Raw genomic sequence first — 20,641 nt, forward strand, 5'->3', positions numbered from 1 at the left:
ATCATCAGTTTTCCGCAACATCAGCGAATACTGTAAATTATTTCCCCTGCAGCTCACAAGTGGTCTGTGTTATTGTTACATTAAGGATTAAAAGACAAACTTCACAAGATCAGCATGTGTTTCAGAAAATTATAAAATCCAACAAAAACCCTACAGGCCAAACAATCAGTCTTCAAAAAACTCTCAGATGTGGGTGGAGTTTACTAACATGGTTATCCAATGAGTGTCGTAGCTGGAGCCAAACTGCTGAAAGGTTCCGAAGAGCTTTGGCAGCAAACGCAGGGACACCACCACAGACCTGAGGACCACACACAAACACAATCAACTACAGGACCTGAGAGAGACCCAAACCTTGCTCATCTGCAATCCTGTGACTTCACGCGTGACCCTGTTAGGGACTCACCGGTGGTTGGCGAGGTTCTCCAGACATCCCTCGATGAAACGCATGCGGATCTGACGGTCAGTAAACCAGCAGACAAGAGAACACAGCAGCTTCTCGGCTTCATTGATCAAGCCCTCTGATAGGTGGATCTAATTGCCACGGTAACAAGATAGAGACCAATTTACCATTTAAAACTATGGCAAACATAAAAACGCGTGTCCAAACGCTGTCAGTATTTCAAGAGTTCAACGTACCGCATTGTCGTCTTGGACCAGGTCCCACAGGAGAGTGTTTCCTTTTTTGCAGACATTGTCCAAGTTGATGTCGGTCACCGCATGGGTGGAATACTGATGCTTGTGCACCGCTGGACCTAAAGACGTTTATAAAATCATCCAGCTAATACATCACATGACTTTCATTTCATTTAAATTAACTGCACATTTCTAGGATTTTTTATGAATTTGATGAATAACGCACACAAAAACTACGACCAATCTGCAAGAAAAAGTGGCAGTAAAGAACTAGACAAAGAAATCTTGCAAGATTCATGGTGATCTTCAAATAAACTGAAATCAAATAGTTCATTCGAAGAAGTTGAAAGAGACAAGAAATAACTTAGAATGTAGAAATGTACACTAAAACAAAGATAAAGCAAATGAAAATAAGCTAATTTGTGAAGTTGAAACTAGGAAGCTGAATCAAAAAAGTTAAACACAAAGCTAAACAATATGAACCTGACATATAAAGCTAAAGAAACTTGAAGATCCTGAAACAAGAAATATCTTGAACGTTAAAAGGAACCTTGGGTATAGAGAGATGTATGGCTTAATATATTAACAATGGCATTGACTTTATAATTGTGAAATAAAAAAAATATTGTGTCTTCTTGACACAAGCCTGCCTGCCATGAAAGAAGAATGCGTTCAGTATCAGTAAGGGTTGTTGCTAAAAGGGATACAGCTACGGCCGGAAGTGGTGCAAAATCTCGCCATACGATGACAATAAATAATAATAGCTAACACCTAGACCTAGTGTTGTAGTCGAGACTTTGGCCGAGAACAAGACGAGACCAAGACAAGACCAAGGCAGACCAAGTCAAGACCAAGGCAGAACGAGACCGAGTCCAGACCAAGGCAGAACGAGACCGAGTCCAGACCAAGGCAGAATGAGACCGAGTCCAGACCAAGGCAGAACGAGACCGAGACCGAGTCCAGACCCAGGCAGACCGAGACCGAGTCAAGACCAAGACCCAGGCAGACCGAGACAGAGTCAAGACCAAGACCCAGGCAGACCGAGACCGAGTCAAGACCAAGACCCAGGCAGACCGAGACCGAGTCAAGACCAAGACCCAGGCAGACCGAGACCGAGTCAAGACCAAGACCCAGGCAGACCGAGACCGAGTCAAGACCAAGACCCAGGCAGACAGAGACCGAGTCAAGACCAAGGCAGACTGAGACTAAGTCAAAACCAAGACGAGCACTCCCAAAATTAATTGAAAAGATACACATAACACTAAAAAGCCATAATAAAAGAAGTAACTTGGGTGATTTATTGTGCAGAAATGTATGTGAAGGATGTTTAATTTTACATGTTTTATCATGTTTTATCAACCACCTACTGTAGTTTGAGCTGCGAAAAAATTTACTAAACTTTAAACATAAAATAATTTTATAAAATAATAAAAAAAACAGTTTTTTGCAATCACATCTCGGATTTTGTGGGCCTTTGTGTGCATTCATTTTGATGACAGATTTCTTTAAGACAATCCCCCATCTTCTCTTACCAGCAGTGAGAGTAACTAAAGTAACAGAAGAATCAAATAAGGAACAAGTGGTGAGAAGTTTTAAATCCAATCACATGAATGATGTTAAATAGTACATAACTAGGGATGTTTAAGGTCCTACTTTGGTTTATGGAGTGTCCAACAACAATTTTATGTACATAGGACTAAAAACACTATTATTTCGTAATAATAGATCGTTTTTCTTAACTTACTTCTGGACTGACTCTGTCTCTGCATTGTTTACAAATGATTGCAATTCATTAACATAGACACAATCAGACTTTTACCAAGTATATGTGAATCCGGATGAAAGTTTTCGAGAAGGTCGGGAATTTACTTATATATTTATGAATGTTTCATGAATGAGGCCCAATAACTTTGTTATTCATTCACCTTCGGATTTACAATTGGCAGACTGCTTATTCTCAAACACGGCAACATATTCACTGCATGAAATGTCAGTTTTATGATCTCCTGTTATGTACTCTTTAACACACAAACCAGCAACTCACCAGCAATTTAATGTAATTCCCACAGTTGAGGTCTTGACTGTTCTTGATATAAAATCCCGAGACCACTAAGTCTGAGAACAAGACAAGACCGAGACCAATGACAGTCAAGACTGAGACAAGACCAAGACCCTCAAAAAATGGCCTTGAGACCGGTCTCGAGTGCTACAAAACTACCTACCCCAACCCTAAACCTAACCATACAATAACTAAAAAATATGAATCAACAGTTTTCAGAGTGACAAAAATGATGCGTTATTGAAGTTTCAAAACCATCAGAACGTGTCTGTTCCAGGTAAACGTGCATTAAATCATAGCTTTAAACGACTCTTTAAGACATTTAAGACTATTTAAGACATCATCATCCACCATAACCGTATGCTTTGTACTTAAGGAGAATATACTCATAAACACAATAATAAGATGCTTAGGGTGTGGTTATTTATTCTGTACTAGAACACACGTGAATATTAGCCCCCGTCAGCTAATGACAGGGAGTGTGAAGACGATAGCGTCAAAATCTGGTTAAAATGCATTTTATTAGGGCTGGCGGAAATATATTGCGATTCAGGCTAATTATACATGACTTAATCGCTTCTGAAATCGATTCAATGTTTTATGCACAGCTCTTATGTGAACTACGGCTGTTAGATCAGTAGGAAGTACTGCTTGTCTGCTCGATCTAAAATCACTAGGAGATTGCGTCGTTTATAACGTGTATTTGAAAAAGCAACACTCATTTGTCATCATTACTATAGATCAACTTTATTATCATGAAAATACCTGAAAAGGTTTGAAGAGCAGTGATAGAATATGACCACGGGCATTTCCTGGAACTAATTGTTCTTCTGTTTCCCCATATTCAGAGTTTCTGCCCAAGAGTGCCCTCTTACTTTCGGATGTGGCGGCATTTAACCATAAGTCATTGAGAAACAGAGCATAAGAATGGTACGATATATCGCCCAGCCCTAAATTTTACAATTGCTAAAAACATTGTGTATATAATATTTTCGAGATGATTTTGGTTATTTATACGTATGTTTCTATTGTTTCTGACCAACAATATTAAAATGTGAGAAAATACATCAAAAAGAGTCTCAATTTTCTTTCCTTATTATTTATTTATATATATTTTATATACCTTATTTACTGAAGAACTGATTTTTATAACTGTGTTCAATTTGGCTGCCTATGTGTGCAACCATTTTAAGTCATCGAAATATAAATTGTTAGCTTCTTTAGGTAAAAATAAGTATTATATTTAGTTTTTTTTTTTAAAGAATTTAAAATATTTGATGTGTTTCTGACAATATACGCTAGTAGAGTAAGGCTATTACAACGTATTAAGCCATACATTTATCTATACACTGGATTCCCTTAAAAAAAAACTAGTTAGTTGAAACAATGAGGTTGCTAAAAAAATGAATGAAAGAGTAAACTAAGAAGTTAAAACAAAGAAGTTGAAAGTATTTAAAAAAGAAACAATGAAAAAAGAAGATAAAATGAACACCTTAAAACAAGGATAAAACAAATCAAAGTTAGCACTGACAAATTACAAAATACAAGAACAAAACATAAAACTAGGATGCAGAATCTAGGAAATAAATTAAAATCTAGGAAGTTGAATCTCAGTAGTAAAAACAGAAGCTGAAAAAACAACAAATAAAAACAAAGTTGAAATTATCAAGTTAAAAACTTGAAAGAAAAGGAAAGGAAAACGAAAAAAACTAAAACAAGGAAGTTGAAACTAGGAAGCTCAAAGAAAAAAGTTAAACATAAAAGTGATGGATAATGAAGTTGAATAACTTATAACAAGGTAAAAAAACGTAAAACTAGAAAGTGGAAACTATGGGATAAAAATCTAGAAACCAGACGGTTTCAAACAAAGCTGGAAAAAGAGCTGAAAAAACACCATATTGAAGCTGACAACGATCAAGTTAAAGAAAACTAGCAGCTTTAACAAAGTTGAGAAAAGAAGTTGAACCAGTACATTGAAACAGTGAAGTTGAAATTAAATTAAAAGAAAAATGAAACAAGTCAGTTGAAACACTACCATATGGATGAGGTTGCAAGCAAAGCCCAATATGAGCACTTAAGCAGACAGAAACTGTACTTGTTCACACCCCAGAAACCATCCTAACAACGCCCGAGCAACAAATGTGTATTTACCTTGCACCAGGTGTTCGTGGTATATGGAGGCCAGGTTGGGAAGGTGCTGCTGCAGGTGTGAGCTGAGCTCCGCGTGTGAATTGATCTGAACCAGCTCTTCCTCGCATCCAGATTCCTCGCCGTCGAAATCCGCCATGTTCTTCTCTGACTTGGCACTGACCTGGGAACTGCTACAGCTTACGTCATCTGCACTCAGCATGTCCTCCACCATATGACTGTAGGGAGAGAGTGACATTGTTGGTTTTGTGAGCACGATGCAAAAAATACGTAGAATAAGAGAGCCGGTCTTACCCATCATGCTGGTGGTGATGATGGTGGTGATGATGGTGATGATGCTGTGGGCTGATGAAACGTCTGCAGTTGAAGAGTTCATTGCTCATGGCCTCTGTAAGGAAGTCAGACGCTCGAGGCAAACAGGGAGGCTCCTGGGAGACACCCATCTCCTGCTGTGGCTGCTGAGGATTCTGGGAATGTGAAGAAGGATCGGCCTGCTCTCCGGACGTCCCCTCCAGGCACATGGACGAAGAGGAGCAAGGTTCTAGAATTCGCAGAGAAGAGGACGATGTGGCTATCATGGCAGCAGCCGCCTCTGGGGTGAATGGGATAGACTTGGGTTTGGAGTGTCCAGGACCCGACACCATGCCAGGCGGAATTCCAGGTCGTTCCGGAGGACCCTGGACCTCTCCGAGAGCTTCTCCGGCTTTGCGTTTGCGTAGCTCCGACGTGGGAGCCTCTCTGGAATCTCGGGTTTCTTTCTGGGGGCTGCCTTCAGAAGCGACGATGGGTCTGTCATCGTCATCATCGTCATCATCGTCTTCATCATCCTCGTCATCATCTTCCTCTTCTTCGTCTTCATCTTCTTTCAGTGCCTCGCTGTCGGCCATGTCGTCGGAGTGCAGCTCGCTCCCAGGGCTGCCTGCTGATTGGCTGGCTCTGCTAGATCCGGCCTCGTTACTGGACGCTTCGCTGCGGCCGCTGCTGCTGCCCTCCTCTCCGCTGTTGACCGTCTCATCCGAGCTGCCCTGTAGGGACTCCTGCAATACGGCAGATGGCACAACACCAATTCAAATGATGAACATTGCTGACACTTTTTTTGACACCTGGCTTTACTGCTCAGCTTTACCTCAGTGTCTGACAGCCTTTGCTGTCCACGTTTACCGCTGCTCATGATTGGCTCGTCCATCTCCATGTCACTTCCTCCGCTGTGATGCGTGTCGCTGTTGTCACTGCTCTCTGGGCTTCCAGCAGGTGAACCTGAATCGAAGATGTGATAGAATGACATTTAAACCAATAGTAAAATGCACACCAGAGCAGTTACTTTAAATAGGTTTTTAGCATAAGGTTTAAATAATCGTATTTTTGCTCTTTGTGAAATAATCACATATAAAACACAAATTCTGATCATTATGAGGTTATTAAACTATACGCCGCGTAAACGCTTTAGATCTTTCGTCCTTACTTGAAGTCCTTATTTAATTTGTTGCAACTGGGCAATTCCAGCGTTATGAACGTGACATTTTTGGTTGCGGACATGACAAGAATCCTCAGAGAATAAAATTGTAACGATTATTTTGAACTATCTGTTTATATTTTACTGAACCCTTGTTGATAGAGTCTAAACATAAAAATGTCAGTCTATGAAAAAAAAAGGGGAATAAACATACGTGACAAAAAAAGGATGCGTTTTTTGGGAGACGATAAACTTAGTAGGATTTCTGTAAAATAAAATGCACAATCCTGAAGCATTTGCACTCAGAGTCACACTAGTGTTGGCAATTTCGCTTCTTCGCATATTGTATTTTAATACAACGGAGTGCCCAATAAAACCATTCTCATTGACTTTTTCTGTTGTCACACATTAAAACAAGTGTATAATAGTAAATAAACAAAATGTATTAGTGCCAAATGTTAAACGGCAGTCACTTTCACAATTTGACACATCCTCTAACAAAATCATCACACACATAAGAGAGGTGATTTTGGCAATATTTCTGTATTTGAAGCGTGCAGCACGTGAGCTGGCGAACAAACTGTGCATATCTATAGAAGTCTCAAGTCTAAACAGTGACAGGTTTTGGGAAACGCAATATTGCAATCATTAGCCAGGTTTCCATTACAGAGCGCAGCAAAATTTAAGCAATGTTTTCTAAATTTCGATTAAAACAACATCACAGAATGACTGCCTTTCCATTAAATGATTATATGCGATTAAGTGTATTTTGATTTTGAGTTATTCTGGCCGTACTTCTTCTTTGTACGTTTTATGGCAGGTTGCAAACAAACTTGAGTGCATAGTGGAACCTACTGTGATGAAAGAGTGAAGAGAAATTTCCTTACATATTTTCATATTATCTCACTGCTACTAATAAATCTCCATACAGCACTCACTCATTTTCCTGCATTTGAGCCATCATGTAAGATTTTACTTAATGTGAATTCCTCACATCCTATCTTTCCAAATGTTCTGCCAAAATGTACGGCGAATGGTCATCTGACTTTTTATACCCCACGTGACTTGTAAAAATTGTAAAAAGTAGCCATGTTTCCATTACCCCACAAAATGCGCAAATTTAAATAGCGCATTGAAAATACGTCCAATGGAAACACGTTAATTTCGCGAAAACTCCCTTCTATCGCAAAAAAGTTCATATGAAGTGCTTTTTCAGGCAATACGATAAAGGGATATTTCGTCGTACTTACAATATCTGTTATGTACTTGTTGTGATGTCTATAAGCATAATGGGTCAATGAGAATGGCTTTTCTGAGCACTCAGTAGTATTAAATTTCAATGTGTCAGATCTAAGAGTAGAAGCCAAAGTACCAACATAAGTTTGACTCTGAGCGCAAAAGTTACGTCTAAACTAACAAGTTAAATCTGCTAACTATTACATCAAAAATTTAATCATGACCCTACGAATCAATTCTGAATCGAACAAACAATTCCCACCTCTAAAATCTGCTAAATGCATAGACACAAAAATATTTGAGGAAACCGTAGCAAAAATATTTGTGCAACAAAATAGGGAAATTTCACATTCCCACTCACCTTTCTTGTTGCCCATGGGAATGTTGGTGTTGAGCAGGGAGGCGAAGGAGCTTTGTTTGGACAGCTGAGTTTTGGCTGCCAGGGCGTTATTCCACAAGGCCTTGATCAACATGGACGCCAAATACAGTGTCTGCACACGCACAACCAATGAAACACAATCAAGTTAAATAAATTGAAGTTTCATATAATTTGCCTGTTTTGCATTAAGATTGCTGTTCTTATGAGATGAAAAATGCTGAATCTAAAACAGGTTTGGCATGACAGCGAGTCATACCTGTTCCGTGTGCGCACTGGGGTGTAAGCTGGACACCAGACTGAGCACGTGTCGCAGGGGAACCGGGTCCAGATTTTTTATCAGTGAGGGAAAAAGATCATGGATGTAGCGACTGCAGTGCTTCAGCTAAAGCAACGGAGACAGAGAACGACAAAGAGAGAGGGAATTTAGTGCACATTGAAATAAATGAATACCGCCACGGAAAAAATAAACAGACCATTTTAAAATAATGTTAAGTTTTTCTGAATTTACTATTAATTATCATTTTGGTTTAATTCTGTGAACTAATAATAATATTTCTCCCAAATTTCATTTTTTTTTTTGCATTTATTTGAAGAAAACAAAAACTGGAGAAACTGTTGAACATAACCGAAAAGATGCTCTGTAATTTTTTTCAGACCTCAATTACAGTCAAGAAAACAAGTTCATATTCACTTCTAAGCAATACAACAGTAATACTTGCATTTAGGAAAAGTTCACAAATGTTTTTTAACCTGGTCTTTTATCACAGTTTTCATGCGTGGTGTCATGCTGTCAGCCTTTCACATTGCAGTCGAATGACTTTGTCACTAATGAGGTTTTATTTTGATGAAATTCAAATTGTGACTGGAACAGCCACAATACATCTATTAATGCTGATTGAATGAAAATTGCAATGTTTACTTAATTTGTCCAACGGCTGTATATCACGTTCACATCGTTTCAGTGTCATCATAGAAATAAAATTCTTCATTTGCATTTCTTTACATTTTGGGATATTGCACATAGTAATGTGACAGTATGGTAATCTAAACAGATCGTGCGTGAGCGTGTGTGTACCTGAGCGGCCGCCCATATACAGTCTACATGTTGAGTGCTCAACCGGCCCTCTGCGGCCAGGAAGTTCAGGATAACTTGGCACTGTTTAATGATCTACAGAGAAAAACAACACGCACACAACTAATAAATCTCTGCTCAGTCAGTACACAGAAATAAATGTTCAACCAAAGAAACTTGATGCTTGGCAAAACTCACAGCCAATAGGTTGAGATGTTCACCTTCAGAAAGGTGTAAATCTGACCTATCAAGTCTCAACAAGCCACATGATTAGAAACAAGTGAAAGAACAAGCTCACCTCGATGTGCAAATTTGGTCCAAATATGTGCTCGACAACATTGTTGTTGATAAGCCAGTCGGCGAGTTCCTTTGCTATTGACCTGAGGAAACAAGCAGGTCGTTGGCTAATTCAGTACTCTATAACTCAAAAGGCCTAACAGCTAGAGAACACACTTACGTCTCTGTGTCAGACACCAGCGACTCGTTGTTACACACGTCGTTGAAGGTGTGCAGCTGATTCTGCAGAAACACATAACATTCAATGAAGACACTTGAGAAAAACTGAGAGTAAGTCATCCTGAGTGTGCACGAGTGTCTCGAACCGTGATCTGGCTGAGTCCGGCGAGTCTCATGGTGAGCGTCGGACTCATGAAGTACTTGAAAGCCAGATCCAAACTCTCCCTGTCGAAACACAGCGCGCTGTCCAACGGTTCCTTCACCGTGCTCCACATCAGATCGGCCATATTCCTCGCTGCGCTTTGACGCAACTCCTGATCCGACAACTTACACAGATATCTACAGAGAGAGAGAGAGAGAGAGAGAGAGAGAGAGAGAGAGAGAGAGAGGAAGAATAACGTCAATCTTACTTTCTCCTTGCTGGGTTTTGTTCACCTGACCGAAAGTCCTGCGTGATGTGACTCATATATAGAGTCACAGCTGGAGCTTTCGGCCAGGTCTGAAACACACACATTATGAACACCAGAAGGACTAACAATAATATATTGGAAAGTTTGCCTGAAGGTTTACAGTGTAAGAAAGATGACCACTCTTTCTTCTGTGGAACACGAAACAACATATTTTGAGAACTGTCTCTGTGGTTTTGTGTTCATTTAACCATGTTTGTTGCTTATCATCATTTTACAAAATATCTTCTTTTGGGTTCTGCTGAAGAAAGAACATAATACAGGTTTGGAACGACATGCCGATGAATAAATGATGAAAATGATAAAGATCAAATGAAAGCAAGATACTTCATGATGTTGTCTGTATCATAAAAAAAGAACACTGCTGGCTTCTCGAATCCTGTCTGGCTCGAGTCACGTGACCCGTGTTCTCAGTGCTCCCCCGCCAGCCGTCTGGCGCCCCACAAGGTCATGTGAGGAGAGCCGTGGCCTTTGTTGCTATGGTGAGGGATGCTCTACCTAGCAACTCAGCGGTGAGCAGATTTCTTAGAGCAGCTCATTTCTGTTCTGACGGTCGTTGGTTCATTACTCTCATTGGGGCAGTCGGGCGATAGATTCGACTGAACAGACCAATTCAATATGGTTTAAAAAAATTCATGAATGAACGGGGTTGATATGCAAGGACAGGGAACACTGATCAGATATCAGCTGCGTAAGATCGTAGCAATGATGATGATGCATTCTTTTCTTTGCTCATCATAATAATATGTTCTGACTTCATCCATCAGGATTCACCATAGTAAAAAATTAAAACATTTCTGGACACTTAGGACGAGTTATGTTACCTGATAACATAAGTGCGAAAAGGGATGATGTGCTGCATCACAGCCGGAATGTGCAACCATATTCTGATCTGTAACAAAACACAAAAACACATTTTCTTGAGCGTTACGGGCTGCAGGCCTGACATGCACTAATCTGATTGGCTACAAGTGTCACAATTACAGGTGCTACAGGTATAACATGGACAAGGTGAACTTCTTGATTGGCTTCTGATCTGCCATACTGCTCTCTGATTGGCTGGTGTAGATGTTATTGCTGCCGTTGACTCACGTTAGAGACGATGGTGATGAAGGCATGTGCGATGGGGAACGGGAGAGTATCTGGAGCACCAAACTCGAAACAGTCTTTCATCAAAGAGAGGCCGTGCTTCCCACAAAACATACACACATATCGCAGCAGGTGCAGAGGGACCTCCACATCCTGAAACACACGTCATAACATTTCTATAAAAAAATACATCCAAAAGAAATTTATGAACTGAGTTTCATGAACAGCCAGAAGAGATGTCGTCTCAGACTCATTTGATTTGAACAGTAACAGAAAAAGAAACAAACAAGTTTAAACCATAATATAATGTTGGGTCAAGACTGTCGACTAGTCGGTTGGTGGACGATTGGCTTGATTCATCCTTGTTATGTGTATTGAACATGATATTCAACATTCAATAGTCAACGAATCTTAGTAACGATAGTAAACATATTCAATAGTAAATAACACTAAACGTGTTTTTATGTTATAGCACCCTCTAGCTACTTGAAACTCTGCATCGACAATAAGGCAAATGGAAACACGTGGATAACTCCCTTGTATCGCAAAAAGTTCTCCCACACTCGTATGAGGTGTTTCTTCAGGCAATACGATAAATGTTTATTTCGCTAAAACTGTAATGGAAACACTTTTTGTCGTATTTACAAGTCACGTGGCGTAAAAAAAGTCATTTGACCATTCATGGTTTATTTTGGCAGAACAATTTGAAAGATATGATCTAAAGAATTAGGGAATATCTTATATGATGGCTAAAAAGCAGGAAAACGAGTGAGTACAGTATGGAGATTTATTAGGAACTGTGAGGTAATATGAAAATATATAAGGAAATTATCTTTTTATCAGTGAGAGAGAGTGAGAGAGAGAGACTTCTTACATTCATATCACAGAAAGAGCCGAGAATATTGCTCTCTTGTGCCGAGATATCCTGCAGACAAAAAAAGAAATCGAAGCATATTAAAAACAGTGACCCAAATTCAACTGCACAACCAGTCGTGTCAACTACATGAAAAAATACTAAAATAATTGAAAAATAATGAAGCCCTAAGAATCACATCCTGAATAAAAGTGTGAGTTTGCATATGTCTGTGTATGTTGTGCAACAACTTAAACATACTTGTAAATAACTAGGAAGAATATATATATAGTTAAAGTTACACATAAATATTTACATAGAAATATTTCCTAAATATATCCCTGTTTGTGATCATAATACTAAATTTATATGCACAGTGAACAGACATATGCAAACTCAAACTTATTCTTGATGCAATTAATTTTTGGACACACTAATGCATAATAACTGAGTATACGTCTACTACACATGACATGAGTTGGCGTGATATTTATTTCATGTTTATTAAAGTGTGTTTATTGCAACAATCCCTGGGAAGTTTGTAGAACATTACCCACAATTCATGTCAAGTATATACCATCTTACCATCCCTGCAAAGTCTGTAGTATATTGCCTACAATCCTGTAGAAAGATCCCAAGAATTTTGACTTTTACTACATTCAAGTCCTCTGGAAAATTCCTACTTAGAAATTCGGAAGTTATATTTACTACAAAATGTACAAAGCAAGTTTAGTCTCAATAAAATGGACTCGCTGACCAACATTTTCACCTCTAATGCGACAAAACATTGTCACAAAACCAGATAATTTTTTTTGTCTTATAAACTGACTCATGCAATTCTATACTAAATAAGATATTTCCAATCAAGGATTCCTAGTTTTGTGTGTATTACCTCTATAGTGGGATGTGTGTTGTGTTTGTAGGCTGTGTACAGGGGGAACTGAATCTGAAAGATCTTGGCAGCACACAGCAGCAGTTTCTCCTGGTCTTCCGTGCTCCAGGACAGAAAAAGGTCCATGCTGCTCTCGTTCCCGCTCTCGTCCGACGTGGGCTCACCGGGCCGTGGTATGGGTTCCGTTTTGACTCCCTGCTTTTGGTTCTGCTCTATCTCCTCCGTTCCAGCATCCTCCTCAGCTGAGTCCCTTTCCACATTCAAAGGCTCATCCTCGCCAGGCGACGGCTGTGGTTGGGCGGAGCTCCATTCGGATCCAGCTCCCTCAGTCTTACTGTTGCCATGGCTACTACGTAGACGGTCCCTAAGGTTGGTCACTTGAGCAATAACCAGGTGAATGAGGGCATAGACGAGCTGGTTGAACACCTCAAGGTGTTTGTATTCTTTGAAACAGCACAGACACTGCCTGCAAGCGAACACACAGAGAATCAATGGGCAGGATTATCGGACTGAAGCATGAACATGTGAAGAGTTGCTGATTTCTCCGCATACACAAAGCATGTCATAATACATCAACAAGTTAATGTCAGAGAACATCAAGGTCTAAAAGAACTGTGAAAAGACAAAAAATGTGGCAGAATGGAGTGATGCATGGGATAATAGAGCCAAGGAGGGGTGCATGGGTTAATAGATGCACTGATTGATGCATGGGTTAATAGATTCATGAAGGGATGCATGGGATAATAGATGCATGGAGGGATGCATGGGTTAATAGATGCAAGGAGGGGTGCATGGGTTAATAGATGCAATGATGGATGCATGGGTTAATAGACTCAAGGAGGGGTGCATGGGTTAATAGATGCAAGAAGGGATGCATTGGGTAAATACATGCATGGAGGAATGCTTGGGTTAATAGATGCATGGAGGGGTGCATGGGTTAATCGATACATGGGTTCAAATCAAATCACTTTTATTGTCACATCACATATACATCATACACATATAGACAGAATATACACAATATACACACATTAGACCTTGAATAAACAAATTAAACATGCAGGTGTACACATGAAAGTGTTAAGAGATGCATGTTTAAGAGATGAATGGGTTATGAAACGCAAAGAGTTATGCATTTGTAAAGAAATTTATGGTTAAATATGCATGGCGGGATGCATGGGTTAAGAGATAAATGGAGGATTGCATGGGTTAAGAGATGCATGGACGGATGCATTGGGTTAAAAGATGTATGGTGAAGAGATGCATGGGTTTATAGATGCATGGAGGGATGCATTGGTTAATAAATGCATGGAGGGGTGCATGGGTTAATAAATGCACGGAGGGGTGCATGGGTTAATAGATGCAAGGAGGGATGCAGGTGTTAATACATGCATGGGTTAATAGATGCAAGGAGAGATGCATGGGTTAAGAGACGCACGATTAATAGATGCATGGGGTGCATGGATTAAGAGATGCATGATTAAGAGGTGCATGGAGGGATGCATGGGTTAATAGATGCATGGATGGATGCATGGGTTAATAGATGCATGGAGGGATGCATGGGTTAATAGATGCATGGAGGGATGCATGGGTTAATAGATGCATGGAGGGAAGCAGGAATGACTAAAAAACGAACAAACGAATGAAGAGAGTAAATAAATGTCAAATAAAATGACCTCTGTGTCCATGTGCTGATGTAGGTGAATACTCTTAAGGCATGTTCTTTCTTCAGCTGCAGGCCATCTGAGCTGTCTGAATCAGAGACTGAGAAAGAGAGAGAGAGACCGTTAATAAACCTACTACAAGACCGGGAGGCAATCTGAGGTCAGTATGCCTTTAAAGAACCAGAGTTGAGACACTGAGCTCACGCAGTACACAACGCACACCTTGTTACACATCTGAAACATACTGAACAACAAAACAGTTTATTCTTATGTGGAAGAGTGAAATTATGTGAAGAATATGTGACTGGCTGCTTGACTGTGCCAAAACAAGCCCAGAGTGTTGCTATGGAGTTTCGAGTGTGTATTGTAGCTATGCAGTCGTTAGGGTGTTCTGGGTGGTTTCCTGCTGGACTCAAAAGAGATCATCCTCTAAATCTACAGAATCAGTTTGTGAGTGTGCAGGATATTATTTTGTATCGTCGAATCATTCAACATGTGAAAACGTCTTTATCCTTTGAAACAGCACAAAACTAGGATGCATTGAAGCATTATTCACATCTGGGTGCACGGCCATTAGCACGTGACGTTTAATACCTAGCATAAAAGCTATAGCTCACTAGAAAATGAAAATTCTCTGAAAATCTCATGCCATCCTAAATGTATATGACTTCCTTTCTTTAGCTAAATACCAACTTTTTACACCTATAGGAGCCAAAACAAGCACAGAACCAAAACATGTGACTACATGTCACATGATGTTTCAGCAAAACAGACACAAAACAATTGTCACTAGATGTGTATTTTAGCATTTAGCATTTAGCATTCAGATGTGTTTGATTTGGTTTTAATTTAGCTAAATTAGCTCAAAATATTGGATTTGAGAACTGTACGTGACATCTTTTTTGAATGAATAAACTGTTCAACTGGTCACAAGTCTATAGATCTGGCATGAGGATGAGAAAATAAAAGAACTGTTAACTCAAAGAAGAAAATTATTTTAAGTGTTTGTTCAAACCATAAACAACAAGTCAAGTGATGTTTTCTCTAGTAAATGCCCCCAAAGATCAGCCAAAGATACACAGCTAGAAAAACTACAACATTTTGAGAAACATTTGGGGGAAAATAACACCAATTTCTCAAGTCTCATAACCAAATCCAGTATGTCCACACCGCAGGAGATCTCCGACCAAGAGGAACATTATGAAATAGGGGTGGGACGAGATACTTATCCTATGAGACTGAGTTCACGAGACAAGAATTTTTGATGAAATATATATTTTATGATGAAAAATAATATAAATATATGATGGAAAATAGTCTTTTATTCACCTTAAAAACACAAAATGCAAAAAAAGTAAGCATTATAAAATCAATTTTATTATTTACTGCATAATATTAGGCAGTAATAAACTAAATGTAAAACGAGACGTAAACACACGTACACTCGGAGCATGGTGCAGCTATCACTGCAGCACCCGGGGAGAAAGTAGGGGCAAGTTGCCATGCTCAAGGGCACCTCAGTTGATACCCGCCAGCAAACTTTTGTCACAAGTCCGATACTCTAACCATAAGGCCACGACTGCTGCCAGCGTGATCCGCCGTAAACCATGGGAATTGCAAGGGGTCCGCTTATTAATGTTTACTCAAACACAATTTTTTGGTAAAACTGTAAAACGTGGGTACAGAAATATTTCATTTATTATCTCTAGTTATTTATTATTTTCATTTTATTATTTGATTATTACACAGAATTTTTCAATTTAAGAGTTGTTTGGGTAAGAGAAGATTCTGTAATTGAATGAAGCTTGGAGAACTGCATTTAGGGAAATTGTAATGTATTGAAAAACACAATGTGCATTGAAGAAAAGTAATATGGTTTTATATATAGTAAACTGTCAATTATAGTTTGTGGACAGAAAATCCACAAGAATTGACAAAAAAAAGATATCGGCAGGTTTCACGTGTTATAAAATCGGAAACCGGAATCAGCATAGAAAATTGCTGTCGGTGCATCTCTAGTTATTTTCACAACTTATTATGCATAAATGTTCAGACACACACGTGCCCTTCGGGGTGCGTATACACGTAAGCACATTCGGTTGTCTTCAGTGATTGTCTTCAGATCTGTGTAATAGGTCTTTCTCCATGTCTTAACGCGCAGCCACATTTTTTTTTTATTACTTCGGAGAAAGACTTAAATACGCAGGTCATTTTGTTCATAAAAAAAAGACTAATACATGATTGGAAACTGTGACTGGTCTACTTTTATTAGTGTGTACTCATTACGTACAGAATTTGCTTTTGTAAACCAATGACAATATACAGGCTGTGCATCAGCCGTCTCTCTCCTCGTGCATCTTTCTGAAACGCGTCATTAAAACAGATTTATAACTCTGCGAATACTCATCATAGAAACTTAAAGCTTATGTCTAAAAAAGCTTGATGTGTCTACTTTTAAATGATCCATTTTATATTTTCGGATTATATACTATGTATGAAAGTAGAGACAGGTGAAGTTTCTCCATGGTTTTACAATAGTAACTATGCATAGTTTTTGGGCAAAGTTTTGTCAGAGCTCTTGTTATTCCTAATTTTTTGCACCTGACATATGTATCGGTTCAAAATATGGGTTATTGGTCTACTTGGCCTGTAATAATCGATATCGGCCCTGAAAAAAGCATATCGGTCAACCTAAACATTATACTATCTTAACTATCAGTATAATGTATAAGGGGGTCCCAGCTTCATGCACTCTCATCTAAGGGGTCCTTGCCTGAAAAACGTTCTCCACATGAACAACCCCCTCCTATCCACGGAGCACAGCTAACCGTTTCCACGGCAACAGGGGAGTTACAAAACCCGGGAAAACTACTTTGGGGTTGTAAAGTTCAATCGAGCAGCTGGCTAGCCTTGACCTACATGAGATTTTCTTCTCTTTCTTCACTCCCTGCCTCTCTTTCTTTTTTCTTTTATGGAGCTTTCCTGTCTTTTTCTCTTGTTTCCACACAGTTGTACAGTAACAACCCCGGGCATTGTGCTCAGAGCGGACTGAAGAAAAGTTTGATGGCGCTATGATAAGAGGATCTGTTATCAAAGCAGTTCAACTCCAAACTTGACACCATAAAAGCCCAAAAATCCACAACGTCTTACGTTACCAAACCAAAAAGAGTTTTTCAAACTGCAAACAATGGCAAAAACGTGAATTTTCATATCATTCATTTACCCTTGTGATGTGTAAACTAGTATGAGTTTCTTTTATTAAAACAAAAGTACAAAATACAAATCATATATTCAAAGCAACTTAACCGTTTAACATTTTTTGGCAAAGAGCTCACAGTAAGTGCAGTACGCAAAGCCGTACGAAATGACAGGTCTGATATACTATTTACACATGAGCATATTCAAACCAAACAACAAAAATAGTTCAAACAATAAATGAGCTTTTAAAGCGTTTCATTATGATTCATGTTTTTTATGTCTGGGACAAAAGCTGTGGTGCAGTGACTTTCTGGCTGTGTTTGGCAAACCAGAAAATACAACAAAGTAAGACTATAGGGATAAACAGACAACGGCTTACGAAGCGTACAGGTTTTCAAACACTTCACAATGTTTAGTCCTCTCCAGAACACACGGCACACTGTGTCATATTAACACTTCACACAAACTCACAACAAAATTAAAGGTCAAGCCCTACCACCTATCGCCATACACAATTAAAGAGCACAGCTGTTTGGGGGGGGGGGTTAAAGGTTAAGCTGAATATGCACATATGGGGCTGCCACTCACTACGGGATCGCAGACACGAGCCAAAAACACACAAATACAAAATAAAACCATTCACAGGAACCAGCAGAAATCACATGGCTAGACATCAGGTATTTTGGATTAGTCCTTTTAATAAAACCTAGATCAAGATCACACTTATATTCAAAAACAAAGATTTCATGCAATGTGTGTATTTGTTTGGATGTTCAAATATGTCTTCTTATTTAAAGGAATGTACAGACAGTCACTTACTACATCAGACATCATTATATATCAGGTATTAGTATACTGTTCACAGCCATGAGATGCCAAAATAGTTGCTAGGATATCACAATGGGAATGAGGAATACGGAACACATTGAAAAACTCGTAAAAGTTGACAGTCATGTAGGGACACGGTAGTTGTTCTTACTAGGTCAGGTTGATATATAATGCGATTCACACTTATTAAACATGTCTAAATCGATCTGTAGGAAGTACTGCTTGATCTAAAATCACTACGAGATTGAGTCGTTTTAATGTGCATTTGAAAAAGCAACACTCGTCAAACATCTTCATTATAAATATACTTTATTATCATGAAAACACCAAAGAAGGATTTAAGAACAGCAATAGAATATGACCAGAGGTGGAAAGTAAGGAATTACATTTACTCGCGTTACTGTATTGTTTAGGTTTCTGTGTACATGTACTTTTTTAAGTAGCTTTAAAAATCTGCAATTTGACTTGATTTAAGTACAGGGCTCCAGACTGTGCATTTTGAGACCAGTGTTCGAGACAGCACGAGCATTACAAGTACACGCGCATGTGCGACCTGCAAATTTGGAATTTCTTCTAGTTGTTATTTCATATGGAAAGACAAGTAGAATGCGAGCCCACCACCACACCACACATAAAAACCTCTAGTTAAACATAATTTACAAGAGGTTCTGACAAAACAAAAATGAGGTATGTAATATGTAGGACTTCGGTTCAAAATTATTACATAATTACATATTGCATTGAAGAAACTTGTATATGAAATATTTCTCATTAAAACAAATTCATAAGGTGACACTTGCAATTAAAGGTCCAAGAAAGATTGATACATTTGCCTGATATCTACAGACTGCTTGAAGGGGTCTTTAAAGAAAGACACTACAAAAAAACGCAGTATTCTCACCTGTGAACAGTTTAAAATCACCTGAAAACATAAAAATGCTGGGTAATTTACGCATGTGAGGAAAAGTGTCCTTAATACGCAAAAGTATCATTGTAAGAACGTAATAACCAAAGAACTTTGAGTAAAGAGTTTAGTAAAAGTCAAAACAACATTGGTTCATAATGATATGTTTTAAGTGTTTAATCCCGCTTTGTAGACGAACGGTTCACTAATGTGTCTGCATCACATTTACGCAGTGTGTATGGAACTGAACAACTTCTGCTTTAATGACATATTTAAATGTGCATCATATGTCTCTCTTTTGTAAGCGTGGGGCAAGAAAGTCACATGAAAATTTTCTTGCCATTTCAGGCGTTTTGGAAAGACTCACCAGCCCGTCCGTAAAAATGACGGTGTTGCCAGATTATATTGTTGAAAAGAACACCATACAATGACAAGCCCAAAAAACCTACAAATCGACTCATGTAATGAGGCAAAAAAAACACTACACGCAACTGTTTACTTTCTTTACTCTATAATGTATCTGCAGCTTTATAAGAAAAGACTAAACATTTACATTACATTAATATTTAGGCATTTGGCAGACCGTTTATCCAAAGCGACTTACACTGCATTATCCTATACATTTTACATAGGTATTTGCAATTCCCTGGGATCGAACCCACAACCTTGCGTTGTTAACGCAATGCTCTTACCACTGAGCTACAGGAAAGCTGAAAACAACAAATGTAAACAACAAAGGCGAAGCTCTTAAAAATATCTAAACATGGCAACACCACGAGAGCGCGCTGTGAAGATCTGATAATGAACAAAACACTGCGTCTCCGTCTGTATATTAGCAAAATTGCCTAACTTAACCAGTCTTTGGCTGAAAACAGCAGATACGTATCAAACGGATTTAACTCTTGGGATTCACGTTTCTTGTTCACGGCAATCAACTGCAAAAACGTTGGCATGGTTACAACTGTCAATCATCACATTTCCTCTCATTCCGTACAAACGTGGAACCCTGCGTGGAACAATTTATACGATGTTTCACTACTGAAACTTAGCAGTGTGCACCATTGATAATTAATTAATGAGGCTTAAAATCTTTTTTTAAGCTCACAATTTTGCTTCTGAAGAAAATTTATATTGATTTAAGATTTGTTTAGTTAATATTTCTCCTAAATGCTTCTGTGATATTTCTGCAAAACAAGATTTTTTTGTTTGTTGAGGTGCACTTGTAACATGTTTTAATATATGACATTAGGCACAATGACTATTGTTGGTGTTTCACAAAACAGGAGAGTTTCCCCTCAATCTTTTAAAAA

The 20,641-nt window shown here is 38.8% G+C and overlaps 1 protein-coding gene across 2 annotated transcripts in view; it reads right to left on the reverse strand.

Annotated features, from left to right (window-relative positions):
- usp34 (ubiquitin specific peptidase 34) overlaps positions 1 to 20,641 on the reverse strand; it is a 49,621-nt gene that overhangs the window by 24,581 nt on the left and 4,399 nt on the right. For both annotated transcript variants that reach the window (XM_056732904.1, XM_056732896.1), the window contains exons 2-18: positions 14,414 to 14,501; positions 12,738 to 13,203; positions 11,867 to 11,917; positions 10,996 to 11,145; positions 10,728 to 10,795; positions 9,583 to 9,775; positions 9,438 to 9,499; positions 9,279 to 9,360; positions 8,984 to 9,076; positions 8,165 to 8,290; positions 7,891 to 8,020; positions 5,967 to 6,097; positions 5,135 to 5,877; positions 4,844 to 5,058; positions 637 to 752; positions 404 to 531; positions 209 to 298 (exon numbers count right to left, since the gene is read on the reverse strand). In XM_056732904.1, coding sequence (XP_056588882.1) covers positions 209 to 298; positions 404 to 531; positions 637 to 752; positions 4,844 to 5,058; positions 5,135 to 5,877; positions 5,967 to 6,097; positions 7,891 to 8,020; positions 8,165 to 8,290; positions 8,984 to 9,076; positions 9,279 to 9,360; positions 9,438 to 9,499; positions 9,583 to 9,775; positions 10,728 to 10,795; positions 10,996 to 11,145; positions 11,867 to 11,917; positions 12,738 to 13,203; positions 14,414 to 14,501 — 2,932 coding nt within the window. The remainder of the gene's footprint in view (positions 1 to 208; positions 299 to 403; positions 532 to 636; positions 753 to 4,843; positions 5,059 to 5,134; positions 5,878 to 5,966; positions 6,098 to 7,890; positions 8,021 to 8,164; positions 8,291 to 8,983; positions 9,077 to 9,278; positions 9,361 to 9,437; positions 9,500 to 9,582; positions 9,776 to 10,727; positions 10,796 to 10,995; positions 11,146 to 11,866; positions 11,918 to 12,737; positions 13,204 to 14,413; positions 14,502 to 20,641) is intronic.

This window comes from Triplophysa dalaica, chromosome 2 (genome assembly GCF_015846415.1).
Source record: "Triplophysa dalaica isolate WHDGS20190420 chromosome 2, ASM1584641v1, whole genome shotgun sequence".
Lineage (NCBI taxonomy): Eukaryota > Metazoa > Chordata > Actinopteri > Cypriniformes > Nemacheilidae > Triplophysa > Triplophysa dalaica.